This window comes from Bos indicus x Bos taurus, chromosome 9 (genome assembly GCF_003369695.1).
Source record: "Bos indicus x Bos taurus breed Angus x Brahman F1 hybrid chromosome 9, Bos_hybrid_MaternalHap_v2.0, whole genome shotgun sequence".
Lineage (NCBI taxonomy): Eukaryota > Metazoa > Chordata > Mammalia > Artiodactyla > Bovidae > Bos > Bos indicus x Bos taurus.
In genome coordinates, this window is record NC_040084.1 from 64,753,678 (window position 1) to 64,771,036 (window position 17,359).

At 38.0% G+C, this 17,359-nt stretch overlaps 1 protein-coding gene across 1 annotated transcript in view; it reads left to right on the top strand.

The window, feature by feature from the left end:
* The window catches only part of TBX18 (T-box 18), a 28,991-nt gene extending 17,036 nt beyond the window's left edge, over positions 1–11,955 (top strand). The window contains exons 6-8 of the mRNA XM_027551460.1: positions 1,529–1,593; positions 8,027–8,121; positions 9,717–11,955. Of these exons, the coding sequence (XP_027407261.1) occupies positions 1,529–1,593; positions 8,027–8,121; positions 9,717–10,441 (885 nt within the window). The 3' untranslated portion in view covers positions 10,442–11,955. The remainder of the gene's footprint in view (positions 1–1,528; positions 1,594–8,026; positions 8,122–9,716) is intronic.
* The last annotated feature ends 5,404 nt before the right edge of the window (positions 11,956–17,359 follow it).

Below are 17,359 nucleotides of genomic sequence, written 5' to 3' on the forward strand. Positions count from 1 at the left end.
ATCTATTTTACTCATGGTAGTTTATATATGTCAATATTCCTCCCCCAATTTATTCCACCCTCCCCTTTCCCACTGTGTTAAAACACTGTTTTAAATGAATGTTTAAGTTATTCGGTGTTCTTTAAGCATTATTTAAATGAACAGATAATTGAGCTATAATGAATTATAAAGAATTCTTTCAATGGCAGAGTGATAGACATAGTGAATTACTTAGCAGACCCTTACATTATCTTGTTATAATGTAGTTTCATCCACAAACTTGGAGAAGGAAATGGCAACCCACTCCAGTATTCTTGCCTAGAGAATCTTGTGGACGGAGGAGCCTGGTGAGCTGCTGTCCATGGGGCTGCACAGAGTCGGACACGAAGGAAGCAACTGAGCAGCAGCATCCACAAACTAAGTAGTAGCATGTGGAATACACCTCCCTTAGGTGTTGCAAAGCTGACTGGCAGATGGCTGAAAGCACACACAACATGATATAGGGGGATTTCAGGTGACTCTCCAGAGATGCCTTTCTTTGCCTTAGTGTCATTCAGCAGTGTTCATTTGTCCTTGACCAAAATGGCACAATTAGAACTTAGTAGATTCTACTAAACCAAGAAACACAGAAGACAAAGCATGATGTGCTTCTTAGAAAATAGGCTATAAACTTCTCTGGGCAAGATGGAGATATGGTCAGAAACAGATGGGATGTTGTTTATTAGTGTCAATTTCAAGATGGTATAACTAAAAAAATTGTTTATAATGGAGATGATTAGACCACTTATAAAAAATTTTCCCTCATATCTTGGGATCTTCCTGAATAAAAATCTAGTTATAGGTCAACAAATTACAGCTGTAGTTAAAATGAAGCTATTATTTATTTCTCCTATGTGTATAAGATTGAATCTTATTAAAACCTTCAAGTCACGGTTACCTTTGGTTAGACATTCACTGTAGTCCTCTGACCAGGTCACGACTCCACAGATGAAAGAGGAGATGAGAGCTGTAAAGATGATTTGAGGAGAGACAAAGAAAAACGGAAGGCAGGAAGGTTCAAGGAGTATATATTGCCCATTTCTGAAGAACATTAACAACATTTAAGTGTATACGTGGCTGTTAAATAGAAGTTGGATATTAGCTGTTCTCCATCAGCACTACTGCAAAAGAAGCAGACACATTTCACCGAGTTAAGAAAGGGAAGAGTTTTAAAGAGATTGTCAAACGAAGGGCAATTATCAACAGACGATTCAGAATCCCCTTCTCCAGGGATATTAATAGCAAAGCAAACTTTATTACAGTGCTTGGATAGAAGTAGGGGAATGTTCTTTTCATAGCAAATGAATGTCTAGATGACTTCTGAAATATTCTTGTAGCTTTGCTGCTAAGATAATAAAATACCCGAGAAACAGGGGAGAAGAACACAGTAGAATCCTCTGACAGTTGATTCTGGAGTTTCTTATAGTTCTTCCATCACTACCATTTTTTATAACCTTCCTTGGCTTTTATCTTAAGATTTGATGTGATTTTTTTTTTCCCTACTCTGCAGATTACTCGCCTGAAGATAGATAGGAATCCCTTTGCCAAAGGCTTCCGAGACTCCGGGCGTAATAGGTGAGTCTTAGTTAAAAACATTCTGGCTGTGATAAATACATTTGATTTTTATGGTGAATTTTCCACTACAAAGTAAACAGTTAAATTTACTTATGTGATTTTGAAATCGTTTTTTATAAAGTTTAAATTTGTTAATATCACTGAGGCATGAATATAACTTAGTTTGGGTGCATCATTGTGGCTTACTCATTTCTAAGCTGAATGTTGATGTGAAATGCTGGGGTGAAAACGGAAGTTCTCAGGGTGTACAGTGCATGCTGCCTCTGGAGGGACTTTGTAGAAACCTGTGCCTCCAGAGCCAGGATCTTTAATATCCCAAGTCAAAATACTGTCTGCATCTGCTCTTGGTTTAGAATTTGCTCAACAATGTCACAACTATGTATTGATCTGTCTTCGAAATATGACAGAGACTCTTGTTCACTCAGATTTTCAACTAGAATTTGAAACTACTCCCCACTGCCAAGACAGCTGATGTTCTTTAGTTTCCAAATTTATCTTGGCTCTACTGACAGCCACACACTTGTTTATTTTTTCTGTGTCGTGTTTTATGGTGTTTGTACTAAGTGGGAGAGCTACAGTAATGAATTCCACTCTATTACTCTTTATCAAAAAGCAGATCTCCTTAGTCTGTGTGCCAAGAGTTTTTGAATTTATTGATATGATTCTATTCCAATAGAGTTGGTGTGACATTTTCTAAAATATTTTATAACTGTTGATAGTAATAATAGACTAACGTTCTCCAGATGCCCTCTCTGGGTAAGACTTTGACTTAAATGTTTTGAAAAGCATTTTGTTTTTAAAAAGTATTTGAGACATTTTTATCACTTATTCCAGACATTATTCTAATACTTCTTAAAAACTTTGTATTGATAGGCTGTGGCTATATGAGGTCGAAACCCTCGATTATTTTATTTTAGGAACAATTACACTTAAAATTGTAGAGAGAAAACAATCACATAGGAGTCCAGACTTTTAGTTCTTTCAGATGATTGGCTGAGCAAGGTAAGTATAGACAGAGACCTTTTCTCAGAATAAACTTATGTGCCTGCAGAAAGACTTGATTTCATCTTCATGTGCAATGGCTCTTTTATTTATTTTTTTCTTTTTCAGATTATTTTCCATTGTGGTTTATTATAAGATATTGAATATAGTTCCCTGTGCTATACAGTAGGACACTGTGGTTTATCTACTTTATATATAGTAGTTTGTATCTGCTAATCACTAATTTATCCCTCCCCCTTTGGTAATGCAGTGGTTCTTTTAGACACCATGTACTATGAGGACTGGGCATCACCGACCTGATGGACATGAGTTTGAGTAGGCTCTGGGAGTTGGTGATGGACAGGGAAGCCTGGTGTGCTGCAGTTCCATGGGGTCATAAAGAGTCGGACACGACTGAGTGACTGAATTGACTGAATGCTGCTGCTGCTGCTCCTAAGTTGCTTCAGTTGTGTCCAACTCTGTGCGACCCCATAGACAGCAGCCCACCAGGCTCTCCCATCCCTGGGATTCTCCAGGCAAGAACACTGGAGTGGGTTGCCATTTCCAGGACTTAAATGTATGAGAGTAGAATACCCTCTAGTTTAGCGCAGGCAGATCAATAAGACTGACTAATAATGCAGCTTCCATCTGAAATCCTTTACTCTGTAGGAAGATTTCCGGATGTTCCTACCATACGTCTGCTGTACTGAGATTATTCTATTGTTTTAGATGTCTCTTTCCATGTGGAGAAAAACTTTGCTTGGCTTTTGTTACATCATTGCATTAGCTCCTAGTTAACATTGCTTTTCAGAGGAGTTTCTGAAAGCTCTTCTGAAATCTTCTGAAATCAGTAACCGAGGTGCTTATTGGTGAGGTGACTGGGAGCCCCTGGGATGATTCCTTTTTCGACCTTGACAAATACTTTGATGAAATCTTCTTGTGACTTTTCTGATAGCAGAATATTTATCTATTTAAGAACCTTCTTTTTTTTTTTTTTAAGCAGAGAATGAATTTATTGAAACTCACTGAAACTCCAGAAAGGCAGCACTGAGACTTGAGACTATACTGTGCTCTGCTTAGTCATTCAGTCGTGTCCAACTCTTGCGACCCCATGGACTGTAGCCTGCCAGGCTCCTCTGTCCATTTAGATTCTCCAGGCAGGAATACTGGAGTAGGTTGCCATGCCCTCCTCCAGGGGATCTTCCCAACCCAGAGATCCAACCCAGGCCTCCCGTGTTGCAGGCAGATTCTTTACTGACTGAGCCACCTGGGAAGCCATGTGACTATACTGCCAGGACTAATTCCAGGCTCTCCTGTAGGATGACTCTAGCAAAGACCTCACTGCTGTTGACATTGTGAGGTCACATGGCTTGAACACTGTCTTTTTTTTTTTTTCTTTCCACATTTATTGAGATGTCATTGACATACAGCACTGCTAAAGTTTAAGGTGTACCACATAATGATTTAACTCACATACATCATGAAACAATTATCATAATAAGTTTAGTGAGCATACATCATCTCATATAGGCATAAATTAAAGAAAAATAGTTTTTTCCTCATGACGAGAACTTAACTTTCTTATATAACATAGAGCAGTGTTAGTTATGTTTATCATTTTGTACACTACTGTCAGTTCTTTTTTGAAGTGATAACCTTAAACATTTTTAAAGATGTATCTTGGGTAGTGTTTATACTGCATAAGCCTGTAAATGGAAGTGAGATGATAGATACATATTAGGTTGGCCAAAAAGTTTGTTCAGAATAATTTTCCATAAGATGTAATGGAGAAACCCAAACGAACTTTTTAGCCAACCAATATTGCAAGGCTTCAAAAAGAATTTTAGGTAAGTTGGCACAATTAAAAGGTGTTTTTTTTTTGGATCAGTTAAAAAAAAAATCAGAGGCACTGGTCAAAATAAACCACTAAGTCTCTTGTTTGGTATCATGAGGTCAAAGTGCTAGGTTCAATAGAAATTTTTCTTTCCTTTCACTGTTGAAGGGGTATAAGTCATGGTGCTGGCTACTGTTTATTTCCTGATTCTACACCTTTTAAAGTTTTTAATAGATATGCAAAAAATAATGAATTTTATCTTAACACTTTTTAAAAGGTTGTTAAACTTTGAAATTTTTATTTTACTCCAACTGTTTAAATAATACCTTAATATAGGAAAAAAACTACTGAGCTTATATATAGCTTCCCTGTTGGTGAAATGAATAGTTTCACTTTTTTTCTCATTAAAGTGAATTCTGCTTATGACAGACAAACTCTTCAGTGCTTATTTTTGAATGCTAAATATCTATGACTCAATATTAAATATCTATGAGTCAATATTAAATACTTTAACGTTTTCCACTGATAAATGTGAAAGACACTTTTATGGAAAAGAGAGAATGTGGTAAGCTTTGAAGATTTCTAACTTACGTGTTATTTTCCTTAAGAAAAAAAAAAAAAAGAGCCCAAGTTATCTATAAGATCAGGAGGATGCATTAGTGCTGAGGACTTGGGGAAGGGGTAATATGTTTTCATATGTTAATAGAGGAAAAATCCCATGAGAAAAAGTGCAAAATATTTCTTTAATACCCCTGATTTTGATGTACTGTTACTACTTTTTAATATACATTCTGTTTTTATTTTTTCCCTATACATGAAATAAACAAATTATGCAGGACGAGAAATAAACTTGGACTTGTGATTTTTTAAACTTTATAAAACAATTTGCTTTAATTAAAAATTATACCTTCCTGGCTATTTATGGTCCTACAGCCTATTTTATAGAAATCAGTAGCTTCAGCCCTTAAAAGCGCTCCTGCAGGACATTTGTTACGTGAAGGAGAATTTATGTGCTGAGAATAGTTTCATTCTTCAGTTAGGCCTTAGGGTTGACCCTATAAAATCTTTTACTCAGGAAGGTACAAAAATTTCTTCTCTTTAAATACTTTAGGAAAAAACATAACCATTTTACTAAATAAACTCGGCTATTTGATAGCATAAATTAGGGTGGTGATAAAATGTGGAAATTGTTCAAAGGCATCTTGTATAAATTATCGCCTTGGCTACACTCCTGCAGGAGGTGCCTTTTATCTTTTCTTTAACTAGACGGGAAAAGTCTCCATTACTGGGGAAAATGAAGACTTTTTTTTTTTTTAAAGTCCAGATTCAGCTAATAAATATTTTATAACTGTTTCCTGCAAAATATCTGAAATCCTTTCTGGAACTTGCAGTGTGAAACAGCAGCCTCAAGAAAAATATCAATAGGTCCAAATCAGACCACTTGTAGATCTGTAACCTTCAGAGCATCTCTTTAAGGCTTAGGGTTACCTATTTGTGAGGATTAGTAACTTCTCCCTAAGAATTTGGAGTATGGGTTTGTATTTGAAACATAGTCAAGTTTACACCACTAAAGCAAATAATGCACTGATGCTCATCTCCACAGTTAATAAATTTCTAAGTCCTGTAAATATTCATTAATTGCCCTTAGTAAATTCCCCCTGAGGCCCCTCCAGGACTACTTACGTATCCTGAATATTTAAAACTGTAATTACAAAAATTCATCTGTGTTTAATGAAACAGTTTAGGACAAAACTGTGTCCTAAATTCTATAACTTAAAAAAGCTTGTTTCTAGAAAGTCATAAAAAAATTGAGTATTAGTACAGGCTAAAATAAAGTAATGGAATAAACAGCACCCAGCATTCATGAGGGGCTTCCCAGGTGGTGCTGGTGGTAAAGAATCTGCCTGACAATGCAAGAGATGTAAGAGATGTGAGTTCAATTCCTGGTTGGGAAGATCCCCTGGAGGATGGCATGGCAACCCACGGCACTATTCTTGCCTGGGGAATCCTATGGACAGAGGAACCTGGTGGGCTACAGTCCATAGAGTCAAAAAGAGTTGGACACAACTGAAGCAACTTAGCATGCATGCATGTACAGCATTCATGAGTCTAGTATTAAATGCAACCTGCAGATTATGTGGGGCTTTGAGACTGATACGGCTGCCAAACTTATACCTTCAATACTTTACATAAAATATTGTTGAGTAGAGTGTTCTTAGACCTGGTTTGTAGTCAGCCACGGATACAATGTCTGGTTTGTAAATTGCTTAGTGGTAAACTTTAGGGCTAGGAGAGGACTCAGAGGACTCTGTTCTTCATGCTCAGTGCAGCCCAGGGCAAGTAAGGGAAGATGGTTTTATCTGTATGCACAGGTCGCTTACTCTGGGTCTCCCAGGAGTTTTCACCATGTTGTATAGGAGGTGTGACTCTGAAGGGGGTGTTTCTCTAGTCCTAGTTCATAGGTTATGACTTGGAGATGCAGGGAATCTACAGCAGCTATCACATGGAGTCTAAGCTGTTAATCATACTCACTGTCTTTAAATTTGCATTAAACACAGATTATCTGCATTCACTAAAACTGTATCTGACAATCTCAAAAAGGTGGCCTTGTATAGTGTGACACTCAGGAATCAGGCATTTTCTTCAGCAAAGCTGTGCGTTTCATGGAAAGCGTAATGTTACCTGAATTAACAGATTGATTAGGGCTCAAATGGTTGAGGGAAAAGTGGAAAGGCTTTGAGAAGGTGCTAGTTGAGTGAAGGAACTCATTTCTAGGACCTGGAGGACTTAATTATCTGATACACAATAAGGAAGACTCTGAATCACTTACGGTAGGAGACACATACATTTTTGTGTGTATTTAGAGTAGTCAGCCATGTTTTAAAATTTATAGATATTATGTGGATAGTCCATTATGAAGTTATCCTATCTCTTTGTGTCCATTTATTAAGTGTATGTAGAGGCTTTACCATAATGTCTGATGCTAATACTAGGTCTGTGTACCTTAGCCCCCTATGAGATAACCTTGTTGTGGTCCTCCTGGAGGCTGGGTTGAGAATTCAGGGCTGCTGCCCTGAGCTCTCCCTGGCTGTCCTGGGTGTGGTGATCATGCCTCAGAGAGAGAAGTGAATTTTCCTTGGATGACTGCTCTTCTTGGCTGGCAGTCAAGGCACTGAACGATGGGTAGAAATGCCTCTTTGCAGGAGCACACTTTTGGGGCAGAGCCCTCCTCATCAGAGGGGTAGTAATGTGTCAGGGAAAGAGGGTGCTTCCAGATCACACAGAGCCTTGGACTCAGGGCGGCCAGGATGGATGGTCTTCACGTCGTCTTCCTAGCGCAGGGGCCAGCTTTTGTATCCCCTGAGATCAGCTCATTTTTCAGAGAATATTAACAGGACCTGCTGGTGGTTTCTATCCTCTGTGCTCTTGGTGACAGAATAGTAGCTCATCTCCAGACCATTTTTTTGGTGTGTGTGTGTGCCAAGCTTTTAACCTGCCAATTTGGGAGGCACTGTCAACTCCAGTGGTGTTTCCTGAGCAGCTTATTACGAGTGAAAACTCCAACTGCTCCTAACTTGGCTTCTTGTGTTCGTCCCCTGTCCTGACCCTTCCATTTAGAATGGGTTTGGAAGCTCTTGTGGAGTCATATGCATTCTGGAGACCTTCACTACGGACCCTCACCTTTGAAGATATCCCTGGAATTCCCAAGCAAGGTAAATCATGAAGTCTCCTGGGTCATAGATATGGTCAGTTCCTACCTAGATGCTCAGGCACTGAAAAATGCCGCAGTCATTACTATTGTCTAATGGCTACCTCATTACCAACATCCTTCTATTACAAGATCCCTCCCTTTTGTGTCTGGTGTAGGTATGGAAAATGGCTAGTGTGGTCATAAGTTAAGTTTTGGATGTTTTAGGCCGTTTATGTATTTCATGACCTTTATTTCACCTTTAATTATTTTTTTTTTCTTAAAATTAGAAGTAGACTAGTTGGCCCTGGTACCTGGTGTACTTCACAAGAAATTACAGATACTGGTCCCAGATCATCTTTTTTGCTCCCTTCTTTCTTCACTTCCTTCAACTGAATTGCCTCTAGGCTTGTTTCTCCTGCTGATTTATGATGAGAAGTTCAGGTACACTGAGGCAGCCTTCCCTGAGATCACTGTTGAGCATTTCAAACAAGCCCAGGGCTGGTGTTTCCTCAAAGAGGCTGCATGGAACAGGATGATGCTTCCTTCTCTACTGGGTAGCTAGGACTCACAGCCCAATCCTGCACTCAGTCCTGCACTTAATGCCTGACCCTGCCTGGCATCCCCATGAGAATTTAGCATGCTAGGATTTTAGATAATTATCATTGGGTGGATTGCGCTTTTAGATTATTTTGAGAAGCTATATAAAACACTGTCTCTAGAGCAATGAAGGTTTTACAACCTGTCCAGCCCATTGGAATTCTCTTCTCTCCCTAAGTTCCATCAAGTTGCAGACATCAATCTGCCAGCAAATCTGGGGAGTGGGGGGCGATCAGCTGCCACCACTGTTATTGATTGGAGGCAGGGTTAAACACCCTCTCTATTTCACAGGACTGTTTATCTGTTGGACCTCTGCTCTTGGGTTAGCATGTGATTCACCAAACCGCTTTCTGTTTGGAAATGAGATTTTTGAAGTTTGAGACTGTTGCCTTATTGTAGTAGCCCTGCATGCGTGGTAGTCACTGATCCACAGAAGCTTTCAGTGGGAGGTTGCCAGTTCGTTTGAGACAGGATGGGTCTGGCCAGTTTCGATCTTTCCTTTGAATTCCTTCTTTTTTCTTGCAAGAAAATATATTGATCCAGAGCAAACTCTGCTGAAAAAAAGAGTAAAAAGTGGGTAGAAATGAGGTGATGGTTATACTTCTGGAAAAAATTACAGAGTAAGATGAAATTTATATTTTCTTAAGTTGCTGGGAAAGTTAATATTTGTAATGTTTATTACAAAATAATGAGAAAACTCTGAGAAAACTAATTGAGGGAGAAAATGTGAAAAATTGATGTGGTAGAGTCCTAATACCTTTTGCAAAAAAAACAAACAAAAACAATAAAAAGCAAACAAATAAAAAAAGACCATCCCTTGGGGAGATAATTTTTCTTGAAAATTTTGAGAGTATCTGTGTTTAAAGTCATTCAGTCTAAATTCAATTACATTACAATTCCTGAGAGCGGAGACCATCTCCTTTTTGTCTTTTTACCTGCTCTATGTAACAAGTTGCGTCTAGCTCACGTGTACAAAATTGAAAGGAAAAGAGGCTCTTTACATTTCAACTTCTTTTGTAGGAAATACAGGTTCCTCTACCTTACTCCAAGGTTCTGGGAATGGTGTTGCAGCCACCCACCCTCATCTTTTGTCCGGCTCCCCTTGCTCATCTCCTGCCTTCCATCTGGGACCCAACACCAGCCAGCTGTGTGGTCTGGCCCCAGCTGACTATTCCGCCTGCGCCCGCTCTGGCCTCACCCTCAACCGATACAGCACATCCTTGGCTGAGACCTACAACAGGCTCACCAACCAGACAGGGGAGACGTTCGCCCCTCCCAGGACTCCCTCCTACGTGGGCGTCAGCAGCAGTGCCTCGGTGAACATGTCCATGGGCGGCACAGATGGGGACACCTTCAGCTGCCCACAGACCAGCTTGTCCATGCAGATTTCAGGGATGTCTCCCCAGCTCCAGTACATCATGCCTTCACCCCCCAGCAACGCCTTTGCTGCTAACCAGACCCACCAGGGTTCCTACAACACGTTCAGATTACACAGCCCCTGTGCCTTGTATGGGTATAACTTCTCCACATCCCCTAAACTGGCTGCCAGTCCTGAGAAAATTGTTTCTTCCCAAGGAAGTTTCTTGGGGTCCTCACCAAGTGGGACCATGACGGATCGGCAGATGTTGCCCCCCGTGGAAGGCGTGCACCTGCTTAGCAGTGGGGGTCAGCAGAGTTTCTTTGACTCTAGGACCCTAGGAAGCTTAACTCTCTCATCATCTCAAGTATCTGCACATATGGTCTGATGAAGCCTTTAAGTTAAACTGCATTCGAATCCAGCTAATGTATTTTCTTTCTTTGTTTTCTTTTACTATTTTTTCTTTCACTTTGGAAAGCAATATGAAAAGAAACTTATCAAGTAGCTTGTAAAATGTATATATAATAGAAAATGAAAGCTCACTGAGGTTTTTGACTTCCTCATGGTGAGATTGTGATTAGCTATGGTATATATGTATACTGTATGTGGCATGTGGAGTTTGCAGCCTACAAAACCACATCCTCCCTCTATTTTTCTCCCCAGTTGCACAGAGTATTGGCATCATGTAGTATGTTTAACCAAAGTTCTTATACTTAAAAAAAAAAAAACAAACAGCAAACTTAAAACTTGGCAATGATACTAACCAGACTAAGACCTATAACTTAATTTATCAGGAAAATGCTCTACACAGTTTCCTACTTGAGTGTTGATAACCAGCAGTAACCAGCACACAGAGTCTTGCAATTTGTTATTCTTGGGCACAGTGTGAGAACCTAAGATGCAAAAGCCAGTTGAAGTCTCAGTAATAGTTCTGAGGTATTTGTAATCATGAAGGATTAGCTTTTGTGTTCCTGCTTGCTCTTATTTATCACGTCTATTAGGTGACTTTGGTCCTGTAAAAATTCATAATCCATAATAATTATTTCCCTAAAGAAGATAGAGAGGCTTGTAATTTTTTCACTTTCCATCGGACATATAAGAGGTATTTATTCATATGCAGAGAATAAATTTCCAGTGTTTTGGACTTTCCTGGTTCATTTTATTTAGTATCAAGTAGACCAATAAATATTTTAAATTCCAGTTTTCACCAGAAAAGGAATATATGCTATGACTGAAATGGCAAAAAGAAAATAAATCCACCTCAAATACTTTAATTCCAATGAAAAATGTCTTAACTTTTTAAATCAAGAGGAATAATATTTTCTGCTTTCCCTTAGGTTTTTGTAGTGTGTTTTTTTTTTCATTCAGGTTTCTTTTTCCATCTTGCTTTGAGATTCCTGACCCATGATCTAGAAGTAAAAAGAAAAGGCATTTACACTACTTATTTATGTCTCGAAAATTCCTGCAAATCGAAACCTCTCCCCTCCCTGAACCTTGTCCCTTTGTCTGAGTCTTTTTCAAAACAGATAGATTCTAGGCCTTCATGGTGTTAAATAGCGCTGTAAGGAATTTCAGGGGGTTATCTCCAGCAATCTGTCTTTTAGGGGTTGCAGTGCAAAGGCCAAAACCCATTACTATAAAGTCCTTCTTGGAAGACTAAGGAGGAAGATACCAATTATGATAAAGGAGCTGTAAAACTTTTAACCTCAACATCATTTTTAGCCTTGAAACTGAAAAAAAAAAAAGAAAAAGATTATTTTTAAAAAATTCCCCCAAATAATGTGCACATGGTTTCAAAACAAGTAGTAACTTTGATAGCACAAAATGAGATTAATAGGAAAAATTAAGAATGCAAGATGAGCATTACCATGTATTTGTTGAGAATAAAATTATGTGTCTGGACATTGACTCATTACGTTTCATATATTTGTCAAGCGAAAGCAGTGGAGTTTCCTTTCAGTGCTAAACAGAATGGCATTGTCCTATCCTTAGTTTGATGGGGAAAGAATGTAGTTCCTGATTTGCTTCTTTACCTTAAAACAGCATGGATGTTATATATTTAGGGGGATTACTATTTGAACAGTATTTTCACACAATGTGACTCTGTTTATACATACTGATAAATTTCTTCATGGATGCTCTAACAGTTCATCAAGTGAGTATTGATCTTTAAATTTAAAATTAGTGTGAAGGTACATGACATATTTCCAGTAAGTAGATCTATGTAACATGTTTGTGTATGGTATTAATAGATAAAGATTTGGGAAAAGTCCTTATTATGAACATATCCCAGCCTCAGAGTCTGGCATAATTTCAGGAGAACAAGAGAGTTTTCCAACTTGAGAAAACATGGAAAGTAATGATCTATTCCTATATATATATTAATAAGATGAGAATTTTCCTTTCTGCTCTTTGTGATTTGAGATGACACCACAATATGAGGAGAATTTTTAATCTTTTCCTTTTGATCAGCAATATTGTACAAGTGCTATTTCCTTTAGGTTTTACTGTAAATATTAATCATCATGTCACTTCAAAGACTAGCCTTTTATCGTTATATTAAATGACATACATGCATTGATAATTATAATTATATATCTGTATTTTATTAAAAAATGCTTAAGAAAGTATATATTAAAGTGTGTTACTAAACCCTTTTATGGCTTTGAAGAGGAATCATTTAAAGTGTCTATAAACGTTGTTCCAAGAATAGGCATACACATGCAGACTCCAAACACAAATTTTGTAGCTTACAATTACAAGGCATGAGGACATGGGCCTGGTATTCATTTTTCATGTGTTAAATATAATTTCTTGGTGCCTTGACCATGTCATTGAAGGTGAAGCCCTGACAAATGGTGAACACATGAAAATTCAAATGTGAGAAGAAGAGGAAGGCAGACTGGGATGTTTTGTTTTGGGTCCAAGGGGGAAGGGCAAGGATGGAATAAGCTACTTGTACCACTGACCAGTGATGACAGATCACTTTTAGACCCCTTGCCCAGAAAACATTCCAAGGGACATTGTGATGAGGTGAGGTTGTTGCTATCACAACCAGTCACATTTTGAAAATTAACACTTGCTTCCACACAAGCTCCGTCCCAGAGGTCAACAGCTTTTCTCTAGCAGGGCACCCAGTTGCTGACCCCTGGTTTCTGGAATGTAGGGGGGTCAGGAGACTTTGGTGGCCTCCAGAGGAGGTTGGGGCATAGTACTGCGGATATGGCAGTGGCTCACACACTTTACCCTAGTGGAATTTTGAACAGAATGCACCCAACTTTTAACATGTGAATTCCTCTTGAGACCTCACTCCCTAGACATAAACCTATTAGCAACTCACAGCTTAGTATGAAATAGATAACACAGAAGTTTTGGAGATAACTGAAGGTTTGATTAAGAGAAGAGAGTAAATTTTGGAGTAGGGCAGTTCTGAGAAGATTTAGATGTGAAGGAGAAGGTGCAAGAAGAGTGATCACTAACCAAGTCTGGTGTAAAGCCATTAAAAATAATTTCATAAGTTTTATTCAGGAGTCATGGTAGAGTTGGTGGATGCTATGCTGATGCTCTCTTCTATTAGACAGGTTTGTAAAGAATCCTCTATTTCAAAGTGTAACTCTGCCAGGTGTCCTCATGGTGAGTTTATTGACTCATCTACATGGAGAGTTTCTTCCACTGGAAATTAAATCATTTTATTAAATCATTACCACATTGTGTTTTAATCTCATTAATCATCATTCCTTAAAATAGGTGCTCAGAGAAGTTGCAGGTGAAGTTGACTATATGAAGAGTAAAGTAGACATACATGATTACAGCCTTCTGGGAGCTCAAAGCTTAAAAACATTGTCGGGGGAAATGAACAAATATATATGCATATATATATGTGTGTGTGTATGTATATATATATATACATATATATATATATATACATTTCAAGTATAGAAACATCCAACAGAGGTTGATAAACCTTAATATCCATCTACATGCTGATAGATTTTCAAATCATGAATTCTCTTTTTTTTGGAAGTTTGAAGCAGATCATCACTTCCTTGAGAATGAGGGAACCTGATTTCAAACCATGGATTTCCCAATCATGGTTTTAGACAAAATGTAACTGCTTTAGATCTCAGTTTTTTATGTGTTAAAGGAGTGTCTGTGATGAGAAGTTTAACTAGCCCTTTCAGTTTCAAATTCATAGACAACCTTGGTGTATAAATAATATTCAGCTTAATAAAAGAAAAATACTTTTATAAAACTGAATTTTCAGAGATATGTACATGTATTTGGATATACATATATTTCCAAAAGATATCTTTTTATAAAAATATTTAGGTATATATCTTTATAAAGAACATTACACTACCAGAATTTTTAAAAATTTGTTGGATTACTTATAACTTTTAAAAATGGAATTGTGCTTTATTTAGTTATAATATGTAAGACATACTTTTATACATTATTATTTGAAGGAAGCTGCACATAATAATGGAGAAGGTGATGGCACCCCACTCCAGTACTCTTGCCTGGAAAATCCCATGGATGGAGGAGCCTCATAGGCTGCAGTCCATGGGGTCGCTAAGGGTAGGACACGACTGAGCGACTTCACTTTCACTTTTCACTTTCCTGCATTGGAGAAGGTAATGGCAACCCACTCCAGTGTTCTTGCCTGGAGAGTTCCAGGGACAGGGGAGCCTGGTGGACTACCATTTATGAGGTTGCACAGAGTCAGACACAACTGAAGCAACTTAGCAGCAGCACTTAATAATGCATTTGCTATTTTATACTGAACAGAAAAGGAAGTTAATAAAATTTCCTTTTCATGATGCTCTTAATTGCATGGTATAAAATTGTTTCAGTTTGGAAATAAGTTAAATAATTATCAGTTCAGTTCAGTTCAGTTGCTCAGTCATGTCCGACTCTTTGTGACCCCATGGACTGCAGCATGCCAGGCCTCCCTGTCCATCACCAACTCCCGGAGTTTACTCAAACTCATGTCCATTGAGTCGGTGATGCCATCCAACCATCTCATCCTCTGTCGTCCCCTTCTCCTCCTGCCTTCAATCTTTCCCAGCATCAGGGTCTTTTCAAATGAGTCAGTTATTTGCATCAAGTGACCAAAGTATTGGAGCTTCAGCTTCAGCATCAGTCCTTCCAATGAATATTCAGGACTGATTTCCTTTAGGATGGACTGGTTGGATCTGCTTGCAGTTCATGGGATTCTCAAGAGTCTTCTCCAACACACAGTTCAAAAGCATCAGTTCTTCGGCACTCACCTTTCTTCATAGTCCAACTCTCACATCCACACATGACTACTGGAAAAACCATAGCTTTGACTAGATGGACCTTTGTTGGCAAAGTAATGTCTCTGCTATTTAATATGCTGTCTAGGTTGGTCATAACTTTTCTTCTAAGGAGCAAGTGTCTTTTAATTTCATGGCTGCATTCACCATCTGCAGTGATTTTGGAGCCCCCCAAAATAAGGTCTGTCACTGTTTCCCCATCTATTTGCATCTAGTAAAACATTTAGAGATGATTCCAATTTGAATTCCAAGTCATTCAAAGTTCATTTAAATTTAATGAAATTAAACTTTCATTTAAATGAAAGTGAAGATAAATTTAAAAAATTAAATTTTCATTGGCAAAAATCTTAATTTGTCATTTTGAAAGGTTTTATTCATGCTGAATTAGATACAAAACAGCTGATTACTCTGCAATTCACTGAGTTTACACAAGGTGGGATCAACATACCTACTCTTTGTTCATTAGAAAAATTATATTAACTTTAAAATTATGTTTTTAAATATTTTTTAAATTACAGTATTTTTTATTTTTTTAATTTATTTTTAATTGAAGGATAATTGCTTTACAGGTTGTATTGGTTTCTATCAAACGTCAACACGAATCAGTCGTAGGTTTACCCATGTACTCTTGCACTTCAACATCCCTGCCACCCGCCTCCCCATCCCACCCCTCTAGATTATTAGTGAACCTTGGTTTGAGTTTCCTGAATCATACAGCAAATTTTCACTGGCTATCTATTTTACATGTGGTAATGTATGTTTTCATAATTTAAAAATTATATTAAGTCACTAGAATAACTTAATAATACAGCAAAGATATTTTTCTCAATAACAGCTTTATTGAGATATAATTCACAAACCATACAATTCACCTGTTTAAAGTGAACAATTCAGGGAATTCTCTGGCAATCCAGTGGTTAGGAGTCTTGAGCTTGCACTACAGGGGGCACGAGTTTGATCCCTGGTTGGGGAACTAAGATCCCTGCAAGCTGCACTGATGCAGGCTAAATAAACTGAACAGTTCAGTAGTTTTGGGTATAACTGTGCCACCCTCACTACAATTTTAGAACACTCTCATCACCCTGCAAAAAGCTCCATACCAATCAAATGTCACTCACTTTTCCCTCTACTCTTTTTTTACCCCAAACTCCTAGGCAACCACTAATCTACTTTCAGTCTATAGATTTGCCCACTTCTCATTGTCAGTGGAACAATAGGATATGTGGTCCTTTGTGACTGGCATCTTGCATTTAACATAATGCTTTCAAGGTTCATTCAAGTTGTGGCATGTATCAGTACACAATTCCTTTTTCTTGCTGAATAGTATTACATTGTAGGTGTACACTAAGTGAGTGAAGTTGCTCAGTCGTGTCCGACTCTTTGCGACTGTAGCCCACCATGCTCCTCCGTCCATGGAATTTTCCAGGCAAGAGTACTTGAGTGGGTTGCCATTTTCTTCTCCAGAAGGTATACACTACATTTTATTAATCCATTCATTGATGGACATTTGGATTATTTTCATTCTTTGCTGTTATGAATAATGCTGATAAAAACTGGTGTACATGTTTTTGTGTGAATATGTTTTCATTTCTGTTGAGTATATGCCTAAGAATGAATCCTGTCATAATATTTTGTGGATCCTGTTGTAATATTTTGTGGAACTTCCAGACTGTCTCCCAAGTGGTTGCACCATTATACATTCTTATCAGCACCATGTGAGGGTTGATTTTTCCATATCCTCACTAACAGTTGTTATTATCAGTCTTTTTGTATATAGCCATCCTAGTGGGTGTGAGTGATATCTCATTGTGGTTTGGATTTTCATTCCCTGATGACTGATGATATTGAGCGTGTTTTCCTGTGCTTTATTGGTCGTTTTTAGATCTTTAGAGAAATGTCTGTTCAGATCCTTCACCCATCTTTAATTGGGTTGTCTTTTAATTATTGAGGTATAAGATTTCTTTATATATTCTAGATATAAATCTCATCAGATATATTGTTTGCGAATA